The sequence below is a fragment of the Oryzias melastigma genome, linkage group LG20, assembly GCF_002922805.2.
Source record: "Oryzias melastigma strain HK-1 linkage group LG20, ASM292280v2, whole genome shotgun sequence".
Lineage (NCBI taxonomy): Eukaryota > Metazoa > Chordata > Actinopteri > Beloniformes > Adrianichthyidae > Oryzias > Oryzias melastigma.
Genome location: NC_050531.1, coordinates 13,704,125 through 13,725,180, shown reverse-complemented (window position 1 = coordinate 13,725,180; position 21,056 = coordinate 13,704,125). Strand labels below are relative to the sequence as shown.

At 36.0% G+C, this 21,056-nt stretch overlaps 1 protein-coding gene across 5 annotated transcripts in view; it reads left to right on the top strand.

The window, feature by feature from the left end:
- Positions 1-21,056, top strand: part of ctnnd2a (catenin (cadherin-associated protein), delta 2a) — a 301,632-nt gene that overhangs the window by 107,666 nt on the left and 172,910 nt on the right. For all 5 annotated transcript variants that reach the window (XM_036217369.1, XM_024279704.2, XM_024279706.2 and 2 more), the window contains exon 3: positions 641-753. In XM_036217369.1, the coding sequence (XP_036073262.1) occupies positions 641-753 (113 nt within the window). The remainder of the gene's footprint in view (positions 1-640; positions 754-21,056) is intronic.

Here is a 21,056-nt window from a genome sequence, read left to right as displayed (position 1 = left end):
TTTTGTGTTTGTTTATCAATATTTTACATTTTTCAAGATTACTATATGTATGAAGCAAAAATACATTTTATTTATATGTATGTAAATCCTAGAAGCAAGTTAAAAGAAATAAGTGAAGCTTTGGAACAAAGTCAATAAGGAGGGTCTACCTCACTTGGCTTTCACTATGAACCAATTGTAAAATCGGCCGCCTCTTCTTCTCAACCAATCATTTTTTTCACCTATAAATTTATGGGTGGATGTCTTTTTTGCCTTCTCGACTGTTTTGCCCGCCCTTCTTCACCCTGTTCTTCACTAAGAATGATGCTGTGACGTGGTCTGGTCTCTATCTGTGGGGTTTATTCATACATGGTCGGAGCTCATCCCAAGCCTGCAATATGTCATCTGCACCAGAGCCTAAACACCAAACACAGAGTCTCATTTCATGCACATATGTCTGTTCCAATAAATCTTTACTTACATTCTTATGATCTCTCCTTATTGAAATATTTGCTCAGACATTTACTAGTAATGTGATCATGTGTGTGACTTCTACCAGACCCTTAGTATTTTCATTACAATTTTAGAAATAAAAATGTGTAAAGCAGATTTAATACTAACATTGGTACTTTTTTTTGTCTTCTGTTTTTTTTCACACCAGGAGCTTCAGTTTGAACGTCTCACAAGAGAACTTGAAGCTGAGCGTCAGATTGTTGCCACCCAGCTGGAGAGATGCAAGCTGGGATCAGAAGCAGGAAGCATGAGCAGCATCAGGTAAGCACACACTTTTATTTTTTTAGATATTTAAAAAAATAACTCAATAGAACATATTTGTCTTTTAGAAGTATGAGTGTCTGTGTATTATAATCTGGTGAAATATTGTAAAAAGTCAAAAGTACGATTTGTTCCAAAGAGTAGTAGAGTGTGCTTCCATACTATGATACTAATGCACACATGCATGTGAGATGTGCATCTGTACGTAAACCACCGTTATGATGGATATGTGATCTTGGTTTTCATGGCAGCGCCGTTGACTGCCCCATTATGTACCTACGCTTTACGTGCACATGCAACACCTATCAAGGTTGTTTCCCCCTTTTGCTCTGTAGAGTAATGCAACTTTGAAGATTTTTTTTTTCTGTCCTGCTGTGAGACTCATCCATCAGATGTTTGGATTGGAAAAGGTACAGAGTGGAGCCCAATTTCCACTCTTGATCATGTGAAAAACAGGTGAAAGGGACATGCAGCCCATAAGCAACACATATAGAAGGTGTGGAGACAGTTAGTTTAGCTCTTTTCAGATTACAATAATAGCAACAGCCCACTGTGGTGCTATATTTAAATATTTATGTAAATATGGGGTTAGAAGTATTGATTGCGTTTGTTAATGAGCCACAAGAGGCTAAATTAAAGCAGGTCTAGATTCAGCTATACATGTTTTATGTGTGTGTATATCATCTTTGCCTTTTGGCTACTCCCTTTAGGGGTTGCCGCAGTGAATCATACGCCTGAGTTTAATTGTATTCCATGCATTTTCTTTGCTCACACTGACCACCTTCATGTCCTCCTCTACAAACCTGTTTTTAGACTTTCTCTAGGCCTCGTTTCTGCTATTTCCAACCTTTTAGGAACATAATCCCTGTCTTTCCAGTGAGTGTGTCCAAATATCTCAATCTACTTTCCTGTATTTATCTCTAAAACATGAATTGTCTCCTGATCCTATCCATCCTCATCATTCCCAAAGGGAGCCTCAACATCTTCATCTCTGCTACCTCCAGCTCTTTGTCTTTTTCTCAGAGTTTTCAAACCAACATGGCTGCTCTCACCATAGTCTTCTACACATTTCCCATCATTCTTCCTGACATTGTCACTGATTATAACCTTCCTCTACCCATTCCAACTGTCTTGTATGCACCTCTTTCCCACACTCCCTGGTGCTCTGCACTGTTCACCCCAAACACTTTAAAGTTCTCCACCTTTTTCACCTCTGCTCCCTCAAACCTCACCTTTCCACTTGAATGCCTCTCATGAACACCTTGATACTCTGTCTTGCAGCGACTGAGCTTCATTCTTTTTTTTTTCCCAAAGCATCTCTCTAGATGTTTCTCTACCTGTTCCTTGCTTTCACTGCAGATCACAGTGTCATCTGCAAACATCATGATCCACAGAGATTCCTGTCTAATCTAATCTGTCAGTCGACTCATTACCACACCAAACAAAAAGAGCTGATTCCCATCTCCACCTTGAACCACTCTGTGAAATCTACAGTACATCTCACCACTTTCTTACAGCAATCACATTTTTTTTCTTTGTAGTTTCCATTATTTTCACTTTTCATCATTCACATTTTTGTTTTGTCTTTGGTGTAATATCTAAGTAAATTGTAAAGTATGGTAGTTTTTATATTCCAAGTGTTTTCAGTCTTGTGGTAACTCTGCATAAGAAAACTCTTACTATCAATCTGGCCATTTAGCTTGAGTCCATTATAAGCTCTGGGTCTTGCTTCAGTGTTGTATATTTAAGGACAAAGAATGCATTGTGACAGAGACCAACTGCAGTCAAAGAACCATTTAAACTGCTAATTGTTAGTAGAAAAGGTCATGTTTGCACAACAGCAATTACAGTTGAGTTGAGAAGTCCCTTAGTTGGTTTGCAGATAACAAAGCAAGATGAGTTCGTATTGAATGGAGCTGTTCATGCTTTGTTAATGCTTTGTGTGAAGGAGTCTGCCGCTGGTAAATGTAGTCCTGAGAGACTGAGACAGAAAGGAAAAGAGAAAAAAATAAAAATACAGAAACATTTCTCTAATGCTTTCATAACCCTGAACAGCAACCAAATTGTTTAAATGTTTATGATTTATCATGTTTGGTCCTAATTTATCGGTAATTAAATTGCAGTTTCACTTAATGTTAGATAAGTACACCCTTGGGTATTGTAAAGTTATATTCAAAACAGATAAAGACGATTAGACTTCTGATGGGCCTATTTAACTGTGTTCACACTGAATGTGAGTCATGTGACAGGGTGACTCGCGTTCAATGAACTTAACGTAAAACTGGATGCTCAGTTTCAATGTTAAGTCAATGTATAGACGCGATCAGAGGTCCTGCGGTGCGATTTGAGCAGTGGACTTGGCAAGTCGGCATGGCAGTAGGGTTTTTTGGCGTTGTTGGATGATTTGGGCGTTGCAGTGTGTCGGGAGTTAAAAAATCTAGACTTTGAACAAGAAGACACGTCAACCGATCAGGGACTCATCTTTTGTGAGTATTTTTTTAGTTTTTTTCTAGGAGTTTTTCCTCACCAAGAAGGAGGGTCTAAGGCAGGGATCTCAAAGTCAGTTTACCTTGGGGCCACTGAAGGCAGAGTTTGGCTGAGGCTGGACTGTATGGGGCTCCATTTGTGACATAAAATATGTTTTGGGTCCACTGTCTTTATCTTTGGTTCATTGTCTATATCTACTGAATACATTTATTGATCATTTGTTCATGTCTATGTTCTACTAAGCAATATCTTCTGCATGTCCTGTGAAATGACTGTTGCTAAGGACTTTTCACACAACCAAATCCAACGATAATAGCAAATAGGAAGTTTTAAACATAAAGCAAGCTGAACCAACACATTGAAATTGAATTGAGTGTTCTCCTCCTGAACATCAAGATAATTTTCTTACTTGTATGGAGAGACAACAATAATAACTAAGTCATTTTTAATTATTTATCCTTCCTCTGACTATGTGACACCCAATGTGAATTTGATGCTCAAATCGCATTGGGTGTGAATCCAGCATTAGTGTGTGCATCAAATAAAAAACATTTACTTTAAAGTGGTCAATTAAGCAAACTGCTTTTGTTTTCTTCCCTCTTAGCTCTTAAAACTATCAAGTAGCTTCTAGCCAATTTAGAATCATTTTAAAAAAGTCACGAGTCTTATATTTTAGAATAGTAAATGACAGGGTTATGGATGTACTGTAATTATTGGAAGTTAATGTTTAGCAGTTTAATGCACGAGTAATATTAGTCTGAATTTATTGTTGGGCTACATAATTTCTGGATAGTGTTTTGACTTAATCAGGTTGTTATCATTTTACAGCGTTTTTGTGCTCTTCTCTCCTGACCACCATGCTGTTTTTGCCACAACTAAAATACTATTCAATTACATTCCTTTATCTCACTATACCTCACTCTCCTCTCCTGCGCTGGGTGATAATAGAGGGATCCATCACACCATTAGCTGCAAGCAGTTTTATAAGCTCAGCAAAATGCAGCATGGAGAGAGCTCAAATTATAGGATACTGCATTATACCTTAAAATACGCCTTGTGTTTGTGCCTGTGTGTGTGTCTGTGTGAGTGATGATGATACTGCAAGTCATGCTCCCTGCTAATGACTGATGATGCATTTCCAAGAGGAGAGGAGAAAAAAATGATGGCAGGTGGCAACATCTCTCACAGCGTGGTCGCCCTCACTGTCAATCTTTTGCTGTGACTCCCTCTGTGTTGTTTCAGATTTTCCCCTCATCTGTCTTCCTCTTTTAAATTATGTCTTGGCCTCCTCCATTTCACTGGATATGGAAAAAGTCCATCTTCGAATTTTTTTTTTTTCTTCTTTTTACTATGATGCACTAAATCCCAACTCCAAGCCAAGAACCAATTGGTTTAGTAAATTTTGTAGTATGGTTTAATAAACAAAAATCACAAAAACTCTATAGTATATTTGATGCCAGTTAAAGTGCAATATAATCCACTATTCCAACTGAGATGCACAGAGGACACTAGGCACAGAAATGTGCCCTCAAGCAACCACTTCTAAAGAAAAGCTTATGTAAATGCGCATTTTTGGCTTCCGCATTCAAAACTGTCCCCAAATTTTACTTTTTTTTTAGGGCTCTACGTGCAAAATGTGCAGCCATTGAATGCACACTAAAAGTTAGAACAATTGAACTTTGACCAATCAGGGACTTGGATTTGGTAGTGATGGATGGGTAGCACCCTCTTCTAAACGCGGAAAGGCCATCTGTTTCAAATTGGATCATGAAGGAGAAAGTAATTATTGTGGTTTGGGCCTTTTATGACACTAAGTCTTTTATAAATCAGAATAGAGGCGTGAAAACCTAGTTCCAAAAGCCTGGAGCAAGAATCACGAAATTTGCACTGCTTCGAGTTTTACGCCAAGCCTTTTCCAACTGTTAGTGCGTGGGCTAATATTGAGCAGCAACACTCCAGGGTTCTTGAGTCTGTATTGCTGTATACATAGCATTAAAGTCTATGGAGGACAGCTTTTGGAATCAAGTTCATAGATTTACCTGGAGTCACGTTAGATGAGCAAGAACATTCAAAGAGGATCTTTGACTTGTCTTTTAGATTACTGGTCAAATTTAAATACACAATAGACACAACAGGGAGAGAAAATCCAAGATCCCCAAAGTGACCATTTAAATAAAAATAAAATTAAATCTCAGATCAATTGACTCACAAAATCGTGTGGCTTAAATTGAATTTTTGGTCCACGAATTTGGTTGGCAACTTGAAAGCTTGACTTGAGACCCTTTACAAGACAACAATAAACTCACCCAGGTGAAGCAAATGCTAAGTTTTATCTCAGGCTAGTAGGGCTAAATGAAGCATTATTACAAGAACAGAGATCTATGGAATGCTGTATGCCAAAAATTTGAACCAACTGACCTGATGGAGACATGAATCGTGTCCCCACTTTTTTTTTTAAGTTAATTGGTTATAAGTTTGCCTTTTTACTATCCTTCCCTCATATTTTTAGTGTCTAATTGTGAGACCTGTTTTTACCAGTTGCAGCCTGTGATAGCAATCTATTTTAATACGTGTTATAAAAAAAGTAACATTCATATTTAGTAGCTGTAAGTTCAGCCCTTTGTCCGGCTCAGAGAGTCCCAGCTCCTTAAGTGGACCCTTGGGGAAAGTAAAGACTGCAGCTTTCCTCAGTCGAGGGAGAGACTACTACAGCCTGGACAGGTTATCACGCTGCCTTATAACCTCACAGAAACAGAACACATCTTTCAACTTGTCTAGGGACAGTGTAATACCAAAAATGAACTTGATCAGTTTTTAGTTCAGTTATTAAACCTACTTCTCCTTTTGTGTAGCAAAACCTGTTTTGAATACTTGTTAAAAATTGGCCCTTTTTCTCAACAAAGGGATTTGAGGTCTGAGTGAACAGAGTTTGAGATTTAGGATTAGGTATTGATTGTTGTAAGGAGACATTGAGGTATTGCCAAAGTCGACTAGAAGCTTAAATCTCTTAGTCTTGTCAATGGGAGATTGCATAAAGAGCTCTTCAAAGCATTCATCTAAATAGAAAGCTGAGCTCTAATGACCTTTTATAATGCAATGTGATACATGTTTTCCAGTTATAGGTATTCTTCAACGTTAATACTGCACATCTGAATTCAGGTGTCATAGCAATACTTGAAAACTGTGATTGGATGTCAAAGAGGTTTTGTACACTCTAATAGCTTCTGCAGAGTTTGACAACATTTATGTTGCACTTTTATACATGGGAATTGTACAAAATAAGATATTAAAAATTCAGTTTCTTGAAATGAGACCTAGAAGTAAAAGTTCGTAAGTGTAGAAATTCATTATTAGGTAAAATTAAAATCTTTGTGTCACTTTTTCAGAACTACAAGTGATGCCAAGTTGTCTCTTTTAGCAACAATTCAAATTGTGGGATGGAAAAAAAAATAGCAAAAATAAAATTATATCAATTTTTTTAATGCAATTAGAAAAAAAAACATTACAATGTGTTATTTTGGAAAGCTGAAGAGACAGTGCATGTTTTATTTTGGCACATTATGATCTCCCAGCCAGTCAACACAAACCATGGCTGCCAATGTCAGGGTTGTAACAAGCCAAGTGCCACCAGTCTAGATTTCTAATCAGTGTCCACTGCTCCCACTCCTTACATGTATCACATCAAGCCATGCTGAAAAGTGCTACACAAAGTCAAATGCACATCGTTTTTGAACCATGTTGTTGTCATTGCTCGTTAACATACGGTTTGATAGTCTTCACATGAGCCACATTTGGCATTTCTCTCTGATTTTTTTCTTTTTTATTTTTGGTTTGGTTGTAATAAAAAAAATGTCTTTCATGAAAAAAGACATCATACATAATTACAGAAAAAAATATTGTTTTTAAACCAATATGTGTGTGTTTTTTGTTTTTTTTTTCCTTTAGCAAACGTATCATGCTAAACGTCTCTACATTCAAATGGAAGTACTATACCTCTTGGCAACGCAGCAGATTATTTTCTTTTATTTATCACCCATTATGGTCTCTGCTTCTTCACAGCATGTTTTGTTATTTCTATTTTTTCCTGAAGGTGTCAGCAGCAGCAGCTTACTCTGTGTCAGTTGCAAGGAGACAGAGGCCTTCAGGGCCAAAAGCAATACATGCATGTGCACCCCTGTGTGTGTGTGTGCGTGTGTGTGTGTGCATGTGTGTGTTTTCTCGTGGTGAGGCTATTTGGTTCATTAAACATGCAAATGCAAGCTTATCTTTCGCTGACACCAGATAGTGGTGAGAATAGATATGAAATGGCCAAAATACACAAGACAAATAGTGAGGCCAAGAATATTTATGGGAAAATTTATATTTAGTATGTTTATATGATGCTAGAATCTAATAATCACTTCATGATTTTTTTCTTTTGTGAACTTAAAGTCCCACTTGGATCATCTTTTGATCTATTAGGGGTTCTTTAATTATGATTATTCAGTTTTTAACAAAAAAAAAAAAGAAATGTTTTCTGGGATATAGCTTCTACGTAGTTGCAGCAGTTCATTAATTTGTCTCAGAGTTAAAGGTGGGACCATTGGCATGGAGTAAGCCTGCCCCCCTTTCCCATCATCCATTGGTTTGTGCTCTCTCCCACTATCTTACAGCCCCTCACATCCCCAACCTAACATTATTATAGCTCAGACAAGGAAAACAAAGACATACTTGGATCTAGAACAGCATCTAGATTTTTAATAATTTGAAAAAAATAATGATTAGAAATGCAATTTAAGTCTTAATTTATTTTATATATGTCATCCGTCATGAGAGGAATGCTACAAGAACATTTTAAAAAGACAATTTTTATTGAAGTGGGTTTTTAAAAATGACAAACCAGAGCTTTTACAGGTCAAACTTCCACTCTGGATAATATAGTAGTAATATGAAAACGTTGGTAAACAAAAGTAGTCAAAAATTTTAAAGTAGAATAAGCAAAACCTAGAATGTGTATCTTAATATGTTACCAATTAAAGAGTAAAAATTTCAGCTGTTTACTTAAAAACACACACGGATGTTATGGTTTTTACAGATACTAATTCTTATTCAAACATAATGTTTTATTTTTTTTTTAACCTAGAGCCAGAAAGAACTCACAGTGATTATGCCTTCCTTCTGTTTTTCTTGTCAGTTATTCGTTAGACAGCTCTAATCACGCCGTGACACAACTGTTATAAAAAAAAGAAAAAAAAAAGTGATGTGTCTTGCTGCTGCTTGATTGTCCAGGGTAAGGCTGTAATTACAGTGCAGAACAAGGTGATGAATATTCTGTTGATTGGCCTCCAGGGGAATCTGGATGAAATTGTTGATGTATTTATTGTTGTCCTGTTAGTCAGATATGATTAGGCTTTTTTATTTCTTTTGCTTTTCTGTGTCTTTTGTGCTGTTGAGGCCTGAAGGGAAACATCTTTACATAATATGTGAAAACTGTAATTTTGTGTCTTTTTTGTGTACTCGATAGCTCAAGAAGATATTACTTTTTTTTAAACTAGACCAGCATTTAAGCAGTTTTTATAAGAAATCAATTGAAATGTTGCAAATTAATGTCCAACAAACAATGAACGAGGGGGGATTTGTCTTACAGTAGAAGTGCACTCAAAACTGGAAATGTTTTGTCAAGTGAAAAAGGCGTTTAGCTTTGAGGCAGGTGTAACTGACATGCAGTGAGCACTGGAAGCAACAAATTGGTTTAAAATGCTAAGAGGCTGTGAAATAGGATGTAGACAGATGTGTGGGCTGATGAGGGATTGAGGAAATGAGAAGTGGGGAGAAGGAATCCACACATGCACAAAAAAGCATAGAGGAAAGAAGCCAGAGCGATGGAGGAAGACTGGTAGAACAAAAGAAAAAAATAAGCAGGAGTAATGCTTGTCATCACAGTGACAAGAAGTGTTGTTGTTTTCACACTTCAGAAATAGAATGGATATTTGTTTGAAGAATGTAGTGTTCATAATTTTCCTCTTATCCATCTATTCTTTTCTTCATCCAGGAAGACAGGTGGTCTGTTAATTCATGCCAGTAATAATTCATGTTAGCAAATATACAGATCTTTATGTGTAATTATTGCTTGCCAAAATAAAAGTAGTACCTTGAAAGTTGAGAAAAAAAAATCATTTGTTTAATATTGCTAATAAATATTAATATTTAGGCATAGAAACTTGTGCTATCATCTATCAGTTCATCTTTCCATATATCTATCTTTTCCTTTGATTTATTTGTCTCATAAGTTTTATTTTGAATGTGCTTCTTGCATTCACCAGGCTTGGGACAGGACACAGAAGTAGATTTTCACCCTGTCCCGTCCCACTCCCACAGAGAGTAATCCTGTCCCGTTCTGGTAATCTGGCTCCACTCTCATTTAAAACAATCCTTATTAATATTTTAATATTCGACTCTACTTGACTTTAGCTAATAATTACCATTGTTAATTAATTAAATGTGACATAAGTGTGTCTTTGTTTGTTTTTTATTCTCTGATTAATGCATTTCATTAACTCTGTTTCAGAATTCTGTGTCTTTAGTCCTGTACTTTCAGCAATCTCAATCAATCTTTATTAATATTCAACTTTATCATTATTCACCTCCCTCGATTTTTGCTTTTTCTTACATCTGGCTTCCCTACTAGCTCTCTGAACTTAACAGAAGAGTCTTTCATCCTTACTCTTTGCTGGATGTTATTTTCTGTCATTAGACTTACCGTGAGTTGTAATTCTCTCCATTCCTGCCATTGATATATGATTGCTGCACTTTAAATTTCAGTGGGGAAACCATGACTAAGAACAGTGATGACTTCTGGGTAATGTAGTTCATTTTCAGTTGAGTCACATTGAAGGCATATTGTCAGAAAAGGACAAACTTTTTTGTTGTCGTTCCTATTGGTTGGTTCCGGCTCCCGTCCCATCCTGGTCCTGTAATTGTATATTATATAAATTTGTTATGCCTAGTTCGTCTGTCCATCGATTTTTATTTTTACATTTTTATGCCAGTGTTTTTTGGTATTTTTAAGGCTTGCCTTAAAATAATGATTATAAAGGGACAAGCCAAATCTTTAATACCTAGCTCACAAGAAAAGATCTATGGACTGGAACATCCTTATTTTGCTTTTTTATGTGTATTGAAAATTGTTAACGTATCTATATGTTATGTAAGTTGCCTAGGGATGGGGTGGAGTGAGGAGGGGGAAGTCACTGCCTGCTTTTGTTGGGATTGTTCACAAAAATAAATAATGATTGTCAATCATAATACATAATTTAGAAACATAACGTTTTTTCTTTATTTCATGATTAACTCAAAATAATCTGTCTGAGAATCTCATAAGGGTTCCAAACCTTCACCTGTGAATGGTAGTGACTTTTTGGACAGGTGCGACAGAAACAATCCAAGTGACTTTGTGCTTTTGTAGCAGCATATCCTGAGGCCATTGAAATAAGTGCCTGGAGCAATCTTTGGGAGGCTTTAAACTTATGGAGTGGGAACTGTCTTGTGTGCAAAGGAGTGTTAAAAACGCTCATCACAAACAGGGTTTTTTTATACGTATAACTTTATATACATTGATGACAATAAACCTGACAGGAATACTACAATGCTTTGATGTTCATATAAATACAAAACCCTTAGGAGTTTAAAAATAAACATAAAACATCCATGATCTTCACTAAGTGACATACATCTTTGTGTTTCCATAGAGATCTCAAATACAATTTTGATTAACACAATATAGGTCATAAACAACCGTATATGAATACCCTAAATACATTTCTATTGGAGCGTTTATCATCTTTTCAAAATGCAAAATAGGTTGTTTTGTTTGTCAAAAAGTTTTATCTGCACAAAGTTTTCTTTTTCAAGAAGACATCTGTGTTTTCATCATCTTATCTGGAGCTGGTTTGTGGTGACAGAAGGCTTACCACTGTCTAGACTTCCCTTTCCACATAAACTGCCTCCTGTTCTAGTGGGAAGACCCCAAAGGGCCTCCCAGGCCAGAGGAGAGATGTAACCCCTCCAGGGGGCCTGGCATATCCCCAGGTACTTCTCCTGATGAGACATACCTGGAATACTTCCTGAAGGAGGTAGCCGGGAAGCATCTGAAAGAGATTTCTGGGCCCTCTCCACTGGCATCTCTTGATGTGGAGGAGCACCCGCTCTACTCCTACTTCCAGGTGATCAATCCTGTTCAATTCTTCCCCTAAGATATTTTCACACTGCCTTTGGCAGCACACTATCAAATGACCTCTTCCAATAAAAAGTCTATATAAATATGTGAAAATGCCTGTTTCAGGCTTTACTATTTAAAGCTCTTGTGTAGCTATTAATATTTTTAAGACCATTTTCATACATTATTACGGAAGCTGAAAACGGCCTGCCCTACTTTTTTTTATTTAATCGTTTTCTCGTTATAACGAGATCCACTATCTTGTTATAACGAGAAAACAAAGTTAGTTTTCTCATTATAATGAGATAATCAAGAATGGAGAATGATACACCCCCTCTTCCTTTTTCACACCGAGACTTCACCTGTTTGAAAACACTCCACAAAGGTTTTTAGTCTATTTTTCATTTATTAGTGAATTTATGCTCTTTAAACGTCTTAATTCAGTCTCATGCACCAGACCCTCCCTTAATTTATCCAAAAATCCCAAACAAACATTGACAGATTGACCGAATTCAGGTCTGCAGACCGTGTCTGCATGGTGCGTTCACTGAGCTCCGGACATCAGCAGCAAAGCAAAGCAGTTCATCAGAGAAAACATCAAACATCAGCACTGATCTATATATAATCGATTGATTTAATAGTGTTGACATTTTCTCAGTGCGGGAAAGGGAGTGCGAGACGCTTCCTTCTTCATTATTGATTATCTCGTTAATTAATAAGGCAGGACGTTTTCGGCCTTCATACTTTATGTGCAAAACGTTAAATGTGTGTTAAAAGTTAAAACAGGTATAACTTTGACCAAATCAAGGCTGCAGATTTGGTAGTGACATTCAGATGGTGTCCCTTTTACTTCAAGTGCCAGGAGTTTGAAAATTGATCATAGAGGAGAAATAATTAATTTTGATTGTATATATCGGAATAGAGCTGTGAAAGGAAAAAACCTGGAGCAAGATTTGTGAGATTTGCACCACTTTGATATTTCGCACCAAGCTTCTTCCAAATGTAGGTAGCGGACATGTGCTAGTAAATGGTAAATGGCATATAGTTACATAGCGCTTTTTACCTTCCTTTGAATACCCAAGGCGCTTTACAGTCATTGAACCATTCACCCACTGATGGCCATCAGAGGCAAATTTGGGATTCAGTGTCTTGCCCGAGGACACTTCGACACATGGGCGGGCAAGGTGGGAATCGAACTCGCAATCCTCCGATCAAGAGTCGACCACCCTACTGCTACGCCACAGTAAAGGGTAGACAAAGAAAAAGAAGTCCTTCCCTGCTTGCCCATTGTTAACACCATAAGCTAAATGTATATTTTTTAAACTTTGTTTAGCACTTTTTTTATTGCGTGTCAAATGCCCAATGCACATTTAAAAGGTAACCAAACACCAAACCAACTGGTTTTTGCTGTTGACCTCTATAAATGGGGCTTTAAAAGTGCTGTCTGTTGGTCCTTGCCACATTTAATCTAAATTAAAATAAACTTGCTTAATTCCAGAAAATAAAGTCTAAAACTGTCTGTGTGCTGCCCCCTACAGTTTGAAAGGAAATATTACAATTTAATTTTGTGATTGGTCAATTGGTATAAATCTCATGTCATTTAGAAGTTTCATGTTATTATACGCTGGAGCTGCAGTATACAGTAAAACATCTTTGATTCTGTAATGGTTGGTCGTCATCGTGCTAGCTTTTGCTTGACTCGTAGGTGGATTTCCTTTGGTCGTCAAACATCTACAGGCTTGTTCAACTTTCTGGTGTACTTGGAAGTTATAGGCAACAGTGGTTTAGTGCAATTGGAATTGAATCCAGCGAACTGAGTCCTGGTGATGGGATTTGCAATGAACGTTTTACTCTGGAATGTTTGCTTTATATGTTAGCCTTTATTAGCTAATATTGCTAGCATCATTTTACCACAGACGCAGAAGTTAGGGTGATAGATTAGTAAGAAAAGTGTGTTGGATGTATGAATTATAACACAACCTAACAAAACAAGCACAAAGATGCAATTCAAGAGCTTCTGCTGACGTGCTGTAAGTCTTTAAAGCATCTGTTGTCGTCATCAAGCTTTTGTGTTTGCATTTATTCTTTCAAACACAACGTCTATCTACTTAGTCCTTAAAGTTCTAAAGAACTTGATTGCATGACTAATGAATCAAAAGTCAATACAAGGTCATACTTTTGTTCTATCTTATAAGTCATCTAGAAAAAAAAAGCAATCAGAGATCTATTATGCAGTCCTGTTTACATTTTTCAGAGATGGATACAAATGTTCTAGTGCTTGTGTGTGTGCACGTAGAAAGGGTAAAACAGTTTGTGAAATGATGAGGGTTAACAACTTAAACAGTAAAATCACTCACAGGCTCGCTGTGCTCTGCAAGAACCAGATGGCCTTTGTGAGCGTGTCTGTGTGTGCATCGTAGGTCTCCAAGCCAAAGATGAAGCTGCAGCGTCGTTTGCCAACTGAACGCCCTGATATGGTGTGATAGTCTGACCAGTTCGCTCATCTTCCACCAGCTAAATACATCTCCAACCCCAGGGAACCACTCTGTCACACTGGATTCTTTCCATCAATCAGTCTCAAGCATGCATGAATACCTTCACATGTAATGAATGTATGAGTGCGTGCGTGGGAGATATATGAAGGTACCCCTTTGCAATCATGCACAGACCATCGTAATGCTTTCTGAGTAGTAGAGCATGGACACATTCATTTTAACTTTATCATGTATTGTGGAATTATTCTATGTATAGAAAGTTATGACTTTACAATGAAAAAAAACAAAGAATGAAATGTGTTTAAATATACTATGTTGCTAAAGAAATTGCAATTGTGTTAAGATGTCAAAATATGTTTAAAAACAAGTTTAATTTTCTAAAATTCATTTTTGTTTTGGACAAGGTACAAGTAGTCTCCTTAAACTTGCTTTGACTTTGTGTGTCTGTGTGCACGTGCATTTCATAGAACGTAATAGTTTGCAAAATATGCCATTTTATTTAGCTTCCCAGATGGAAGCAAGCAGACTTACTTTGCATATTGTGTTCAAGAAATATTGCCTGAACGTGTGTTGAACAAGCTGTACCCTCTTTCATTTGATTAAAGGAACACTTTGTGCCGATGAGGATAAAAGAGGTAAAAAAAAAAATGTTTAAAGAAGCAGAACATTCAATAATAGTGTGTCATGATTCTGTAAAATTGACATGTCAGAATGAAGATGCTAGATTTATGAAACTTACTTCAACCAAACCTTACTTTTAGGGAAAATAAATAAATAATACAATGTGTTGACCAGATTAGTTTTATAAAATGGATGTTTGGTTCTAATTGCGTCCAATATCTATTTGAACTTTCATTTATTTAAATAAAGTTTTTGACTAAACACTACTCAGCTTTGTTGTTAGCAAGTTTTACATTTGGAATCAATTTAATTCAATGAGAAGGTCAAACTCCTTCGTTTGTGAGTTACATTTTTTTTTACTCATTATGTCAGATCTTTTTCACTTTTCATGACATTTATATGTAACTTTAGTAATACTTTTTATTGGTATTGATTAAAAGGTCATATAAATATACTTTAGTCTAGCCGAACCACATCCTCTTTTATCAAAAAATGTTTTTTGGAGTATTAGTAGTTTATACTAATAATAAATGTACTGAAGTATATTTAGTATATTAGATATTCTAAAGTACTTTTATCAAGAACGGTGGTTGAGCAGGTCCGCCAGTGATTGAAGAATTGGCGGTTCGATCCCCACTTCCTCCAGCCAGCTGTTGTTGTGTCCTTGGGCAAGACACTTCACCCTCCCTGCCTCCAGTGTGGCTCCACTGGTGTGTGAATGCGTATGAATGTCCCGGTGATGGTCAGAGGGGTCTTAGGCGCGTTCTGGCTGACTGTCCCATGCAGGGCAGCTGTGGCTACATCAGTAGCCCTACCATCACCAAGTATGAATGAGGAGTGAAGGAATAATGGGCACGCATTGTAAGAGCTTTAAGCGCCTAAAAGCAAAGAGAAATCCAATCCATTATTATTATTTTTATTTTAGTCCTGTTGAACAAAATCAGCATTAACTCAAAAAGCCATAGACCCATGCATGAGGATTTCTGCTCTAAAATTAAGTTTCCACAAAATGTGCTCAACCTCAACACTACCCCGGTCAGTAAATATATTACCAGTTTATTTGTTATAATTGCATAGAAATGTCTTCACAAGGTGAAAATGAGGAAAATTTACAGCGCTATTATTTTTGTTTTATTTTATATATATATATATATTTTGTACAAATGTTTGGTTTTTCAGAATTTAAATTAAAATAAGTACTGTTACTGTTTTTTTATTTCCAAGCATTTTTTAAGTAATCTATGGCAAATAGTACATGCCGTATATTTCTACAGATTTCCCGGTCCAAACTTAATTTACTTGTGTGATGGTTTATATTATTTTTATTTTTTGACACTTTCTCTATCTTGTACAGGCAAAAACAACAATGTTAATAATAATACAAAAATAGTTTGATGTTTCACTTTTTTTTTTACATCCTTTAAGTATCAATTTCAAAACCTGCTTCAGAGAACAAGTACATGTAAAAAACAAAAGCCAAACCGGAGATTCTTTTACCATAAAATAGTTTTTGAAAGGACTGTGAATGGATCAATCATTGAATTATCACTCATTGAATTACCAATTGATATTAATAAGTATTTCTACTAATAGTCTTGTATAAAAAAGAGTGTTAAATCTGGCTTAATTCTGAATTATGTGGTGTATAAAACCACAACCTGTATTTGGACTTCTGATTCAGGTGAAGTATAGGATATGTTTATATTTCTACCCTGATCCCTAACTATAGATAGTGCATTAATATCTAGTTGCCTGGACAATTTTAACACCCTGTTCATTACTTTGGTGATGTCACAGATTTACAATAAAAAACTAATAAAAATGAACATTATACAAATACTATTTATGACCCCACTGTGTTTTGAAGTTGAAAACTAAGCCGGTTCACAAAAAAATGAGTTAAAATATATTCTTTCACATGACAAATCATTCAAACGCAATGCATTGTGGTCTATTTTTGCCAATCGAGTCAGATCAGAATCAGAATACTTTTATTGTCATTGCTGCACAGGGAGCTTGTGATACAATGAAAAATCAGGTGCTCTCCAGCCAATAAGAAAATAAAATAGACAGAAAAATACATATATGTGTGTGTAAAATAAAGAAGAGATTCTGTGGCACTGAATTTTGGAAAAGTAGATTCTGACAACACGAAAAAAATGGTAATCTCACTATATATTGCATTAAGTAGTGAGTTGTGAATCAACTCAGACACAACCGTGATTTTGGCACCAACATGGAAACAACATGGAAAGATTATTTTTCGGATCTGTACGTGCATATTCTTAATTTGTGTGTGTGTAATTCTTGATTTGTAACCCATATAATACATTATGTGCATAAGTACAAAGTTTACATAATAAAACCAAAAAATATAAAATACAATTTATACATCCACAAATTAAAATGACAACATCTTGACACTAATTACACATGCAAATCTTTAAAAAATATGCATGAATTGCTTGTTACACACACAAAACCTCAGTTACGTACAAATCTGGAGTAAAACTCATCTCACATCTCCAAGAGTCGTTCATGAGTGATGCGTTTAAAGGCCGCTAAAATGCTGGGTCATAAGGGTTTTCTTAGCCGTTTTAAACATAGATTGTGAATCTTATCTGGTGAAACTTGACGTTTTTCCACTTTCTTAAACAGATATGCCCACTAATTAATATAAAAAAGTCTAAATACGTGTTTTTAAAACACAGTTATGCCACATAGAAAGAAATTGATTGACTTGTTACAAGTAGACTAAGATCCAATTTTCTACAAACTTTTTTTTATTTTTTTAAGTCTACAGTTTCTGGGAATACTGTATACTCTTAAAAACAATGAAAGTTTTCATAAAGTAGCAGACGTAATTATTTATTTACTCACAAATGAATTCTTTATTTATTTGAGTTGTCAATACCTCGTTCCATTGTTAGTTATGTTTTTTAGAAATGAGGCTTTGTGAAAGCTGTCAGAACTCAAGCATCAGAAGTTATTTAAGGCTTCCTCTTTTGTCTTCCTCCAACTGTTGGACTGTCACTGTGCTGTCACCGCCACAAAAACTTTGTCCTCAGCTTTGTTGTGATCACAAAAGACCATTTTCTAGGAAAGAAAACTGTCGCACACATGTACTCTCACAAACACACATATGCAGATCTGCACGTATAGCTCAGAAGTTATGTATTCAACCATCCGCTTCAGAAAAAAAAAACATGTTTTCTATTCAGCTGAAATATTCTTGACTTATTCTTTATTTTTACAATGTTTTCACCACTTTGTAACACATTTTCAAATATTTCTCCGTTACGCACACACAAATGCAAATACTGTCACAGACACACACCCGTCACTTCCTGTATAGAACAAAAAGGCTTTTTTTCCGCCTTGACACATTCTTTTTGTAAAGTCACACAATCTGACAGTAACAAAGCGTTTTCAGTGATTAGTTGTCTATCTATGCTATATATATTAAATTCATCAAAAATGTATTTGCTGGCATATCCTCACTAAAAGGAATCTGTTGCACACCACTGAAAGTTCTAGTATCAGCTTCTGCACGACCCAGTGAGCCAGAGGTTTGCCTCCAATCTGAAGGAGATAAAGACTTTCTTCAGTAATGGTCTCAGTGGGTGGAAGGATAGCTTCCCTCTTGGGAACAGAGCGTAACTGGTGTGTCAAGGTTTACTGTGAGTTTTTCTTTTTTTTTTGCTTTTGAACAGTTTGCTGAACCTCGAAGGAAAGAGTTCAACGCTTTTGTTACACAAGTCCAAATATGATCACAAGCAGTATTTGTATTGAACTTTACTGCATGTGTCTTAGCCATTATATCATTGTTTTTAGGGATAGAATTGATTAAATATATCAAATATACTTTTTGATTACCATTTCAAAGTTATTTTTGCCAACTCTCTTTCTGACGAATATGAAGTTCAGCCCTTGAGAATTGCGAAGGTCATATTCTGAATACATTTACTGATTTTTTTTTTTTAATGTACTCCAGATTGATGCTTAAATGTGTTTTTTCCATTAAGTTGGCAGCCAATAGTGTCTGTAAGCATCCTCTAATTAAACACTCACCCCCTAGTGCCACGTCTTGATTAATTCTGCTGACCTTAAATTTTTTATTTGACCACAAAATGATGTTGATGCTAAGATACTGATGCAAGATCTTGTTGTGACAGCTAGAAGTGGAAGAAACTCTGTCTTTAGTCTATACAGAAAATGACCCAATTTTACACTTCGGTTGCTCTTTTAGTATCCATGCACCCACGCAGTGTCAGACCAGGACACTTTAACATACAGTACATGTTATGTGTGGTTCCTCTCCAAAAATGAATACAGAATATTTTATGTCTAGTGTTCTAATGCTATGTATTGGCGAACAATCTAGCCCCACCTTCACCTAGAACACGTGTCAAGTCAAGGCCCAGGGGCCGGATCCATTTTAACATTTTATGGAGAGTAACATATTGGAAGTTATTTAAGTTTTAAGTTGATTTATTCTGGAGTAAAATTCCTGCCTGTTTTTATTCATAGCTAAGTTAAAAAGTTACGTTTAAAGTTTTAAAAGTTTAATTTAATTCAATACATTTTTATCTTTTTCGGACCACAACCTAAAGTGTGTTTTAGATTTTGCCCCCACACCCCTGACCTAGAAGTAGCAAGGATAGGCTCCAGCAACCTTGTAACTCCTAAAGAGATTCAGAGGATTTATAAAATAAAGGAAACCACACTGTTTCTGAGCTAAACAGGAAATTTAAATATTTAAAATTAAAACCTCAAAGTTCAAGAATTTGAAGATTAACATCGTCAAATGTCTTCTTCAAAGCTGTAGAAAAAAAGAAACATACCAACACAAACTTTTTTTTTTTAAACATTTCAACAACTTTTGGAACTCTTCCACAATTGTTTAACCTTTTCAGTAAACAGAAAGTTTGCTGATTCAGCTGAATGGTTTTCAAGGAAATCAAACGTCATGGGGTGCAAGGAGCACTGACCTTTATTTTAACTTTTGCAGTTTATTTCTAGGCTTTGCCATCCTCCTCCCAGCAATCCTCCAAAGCCAGTGAAAGAATGCTAATTGGCAAATAGTTGACAATTCCAAAATGGAGTTGCTGCAACCATTTTACAGTTGCTCACATAAGTAGTGAAATACTTTAATTATTTCTGTGTATTGTACTTCTTCAATGTTTATGTCTTTTTTATGACATAAGAAAAAAAAAAGTCCACATCATGCAAGTCATTACAAAATATATAATTAAAAATATCATGGTTGCAATTAGATTTAAGTGAAGAATGGAGTATTTGTTTTTCATGGAATTGGCTGCAAATACAGACATGAAAGCAAAAAAGTAAAAAATAAAGGCCTGAAACATACATTGGCTTGGTATTCAATCAATACAATATTGCACGAGTTAATGCTATTTTGTGCAGGAGTCAGTTATTTTAAGAAATGTTTTTAAACGAATTAGATTTGAAGTTCTATTCAATTGAAACATATTCCATTAAGTTCCTGCAGACAAATTCAATGAAAATCTGTCAAACTGGTTTAATTATATTTGAACATTATGCCAATTCTCTCCAAATTCTAAGAATGCTGCAGCAGACTTTTTGACAGTTAAATTCTGTCTAAACATACAATATATTTGGATTTCCAAATTTTATTAGTGAATTGTGCAAAAAAAGTGTTAATTTGCAAGTAACCAAACTGTGCTCACAGGTCAAAGCAGCAGCTGAACGGCCTGCCTGTGGAGTTACTGCTTTAATGTACATTCTTATGAGAAAGCAAGCGGTGGGTGTGCACGCGCTCACTGAGTTTAAACACTTGAACACGCTGACAGCTTCATCCCGACGTGCAAGCACTCCTCATCGGTGCAGCCTTTGGAGGAGCGGCAGCTGGAGGATTTGAGCAAAACCTTTTGTGGTCCCCCTTCAAAGTCAGGAGTTTGATAAATCATAAAAGCTGTGGACTAATGATTCGTGAAGAATGTGGCTGGTGGAATCAATGCTTAGATGGTTTAGAAAACACTGAAAATAAGAATTTCCAGTAGCCTAAAGCAAAGCTGAGCACAGATCTGATCAATAACTTTCTTTTTTCATATTTGATCATGAAATAAAATCTTTAAAAGCAAGTTTTAAACTTTTTTTAAGTACTTTATTCTTGTCTTTGACATACATATCTTAATAATAAATAAACAGTTGCTTAATTTGTCTATTGGGGTTATTTTAGTACATGTATGTGGATTTCTTTGGGAACAAAAGGCGAGTTTACATACAACAGAATTTAAACCTCTCATGAATACTGCGTTTTAAAAGCTCAACACAACCTTCCAGTGTGTACCGTTGCAGCCTTTCATGCTGGGAGTGTGCAATTTTATTGAAAATGCTCCTCTTATTAAATCTCCTCCACATGTCCATCAACTCTATCTTATGCAAAGTTTCCTTCCTCTCGTGCGCCTTTGGCTCTGCCACTGTAACTTGCACTGAAACCTAATATTTCAGCATTTTATGGA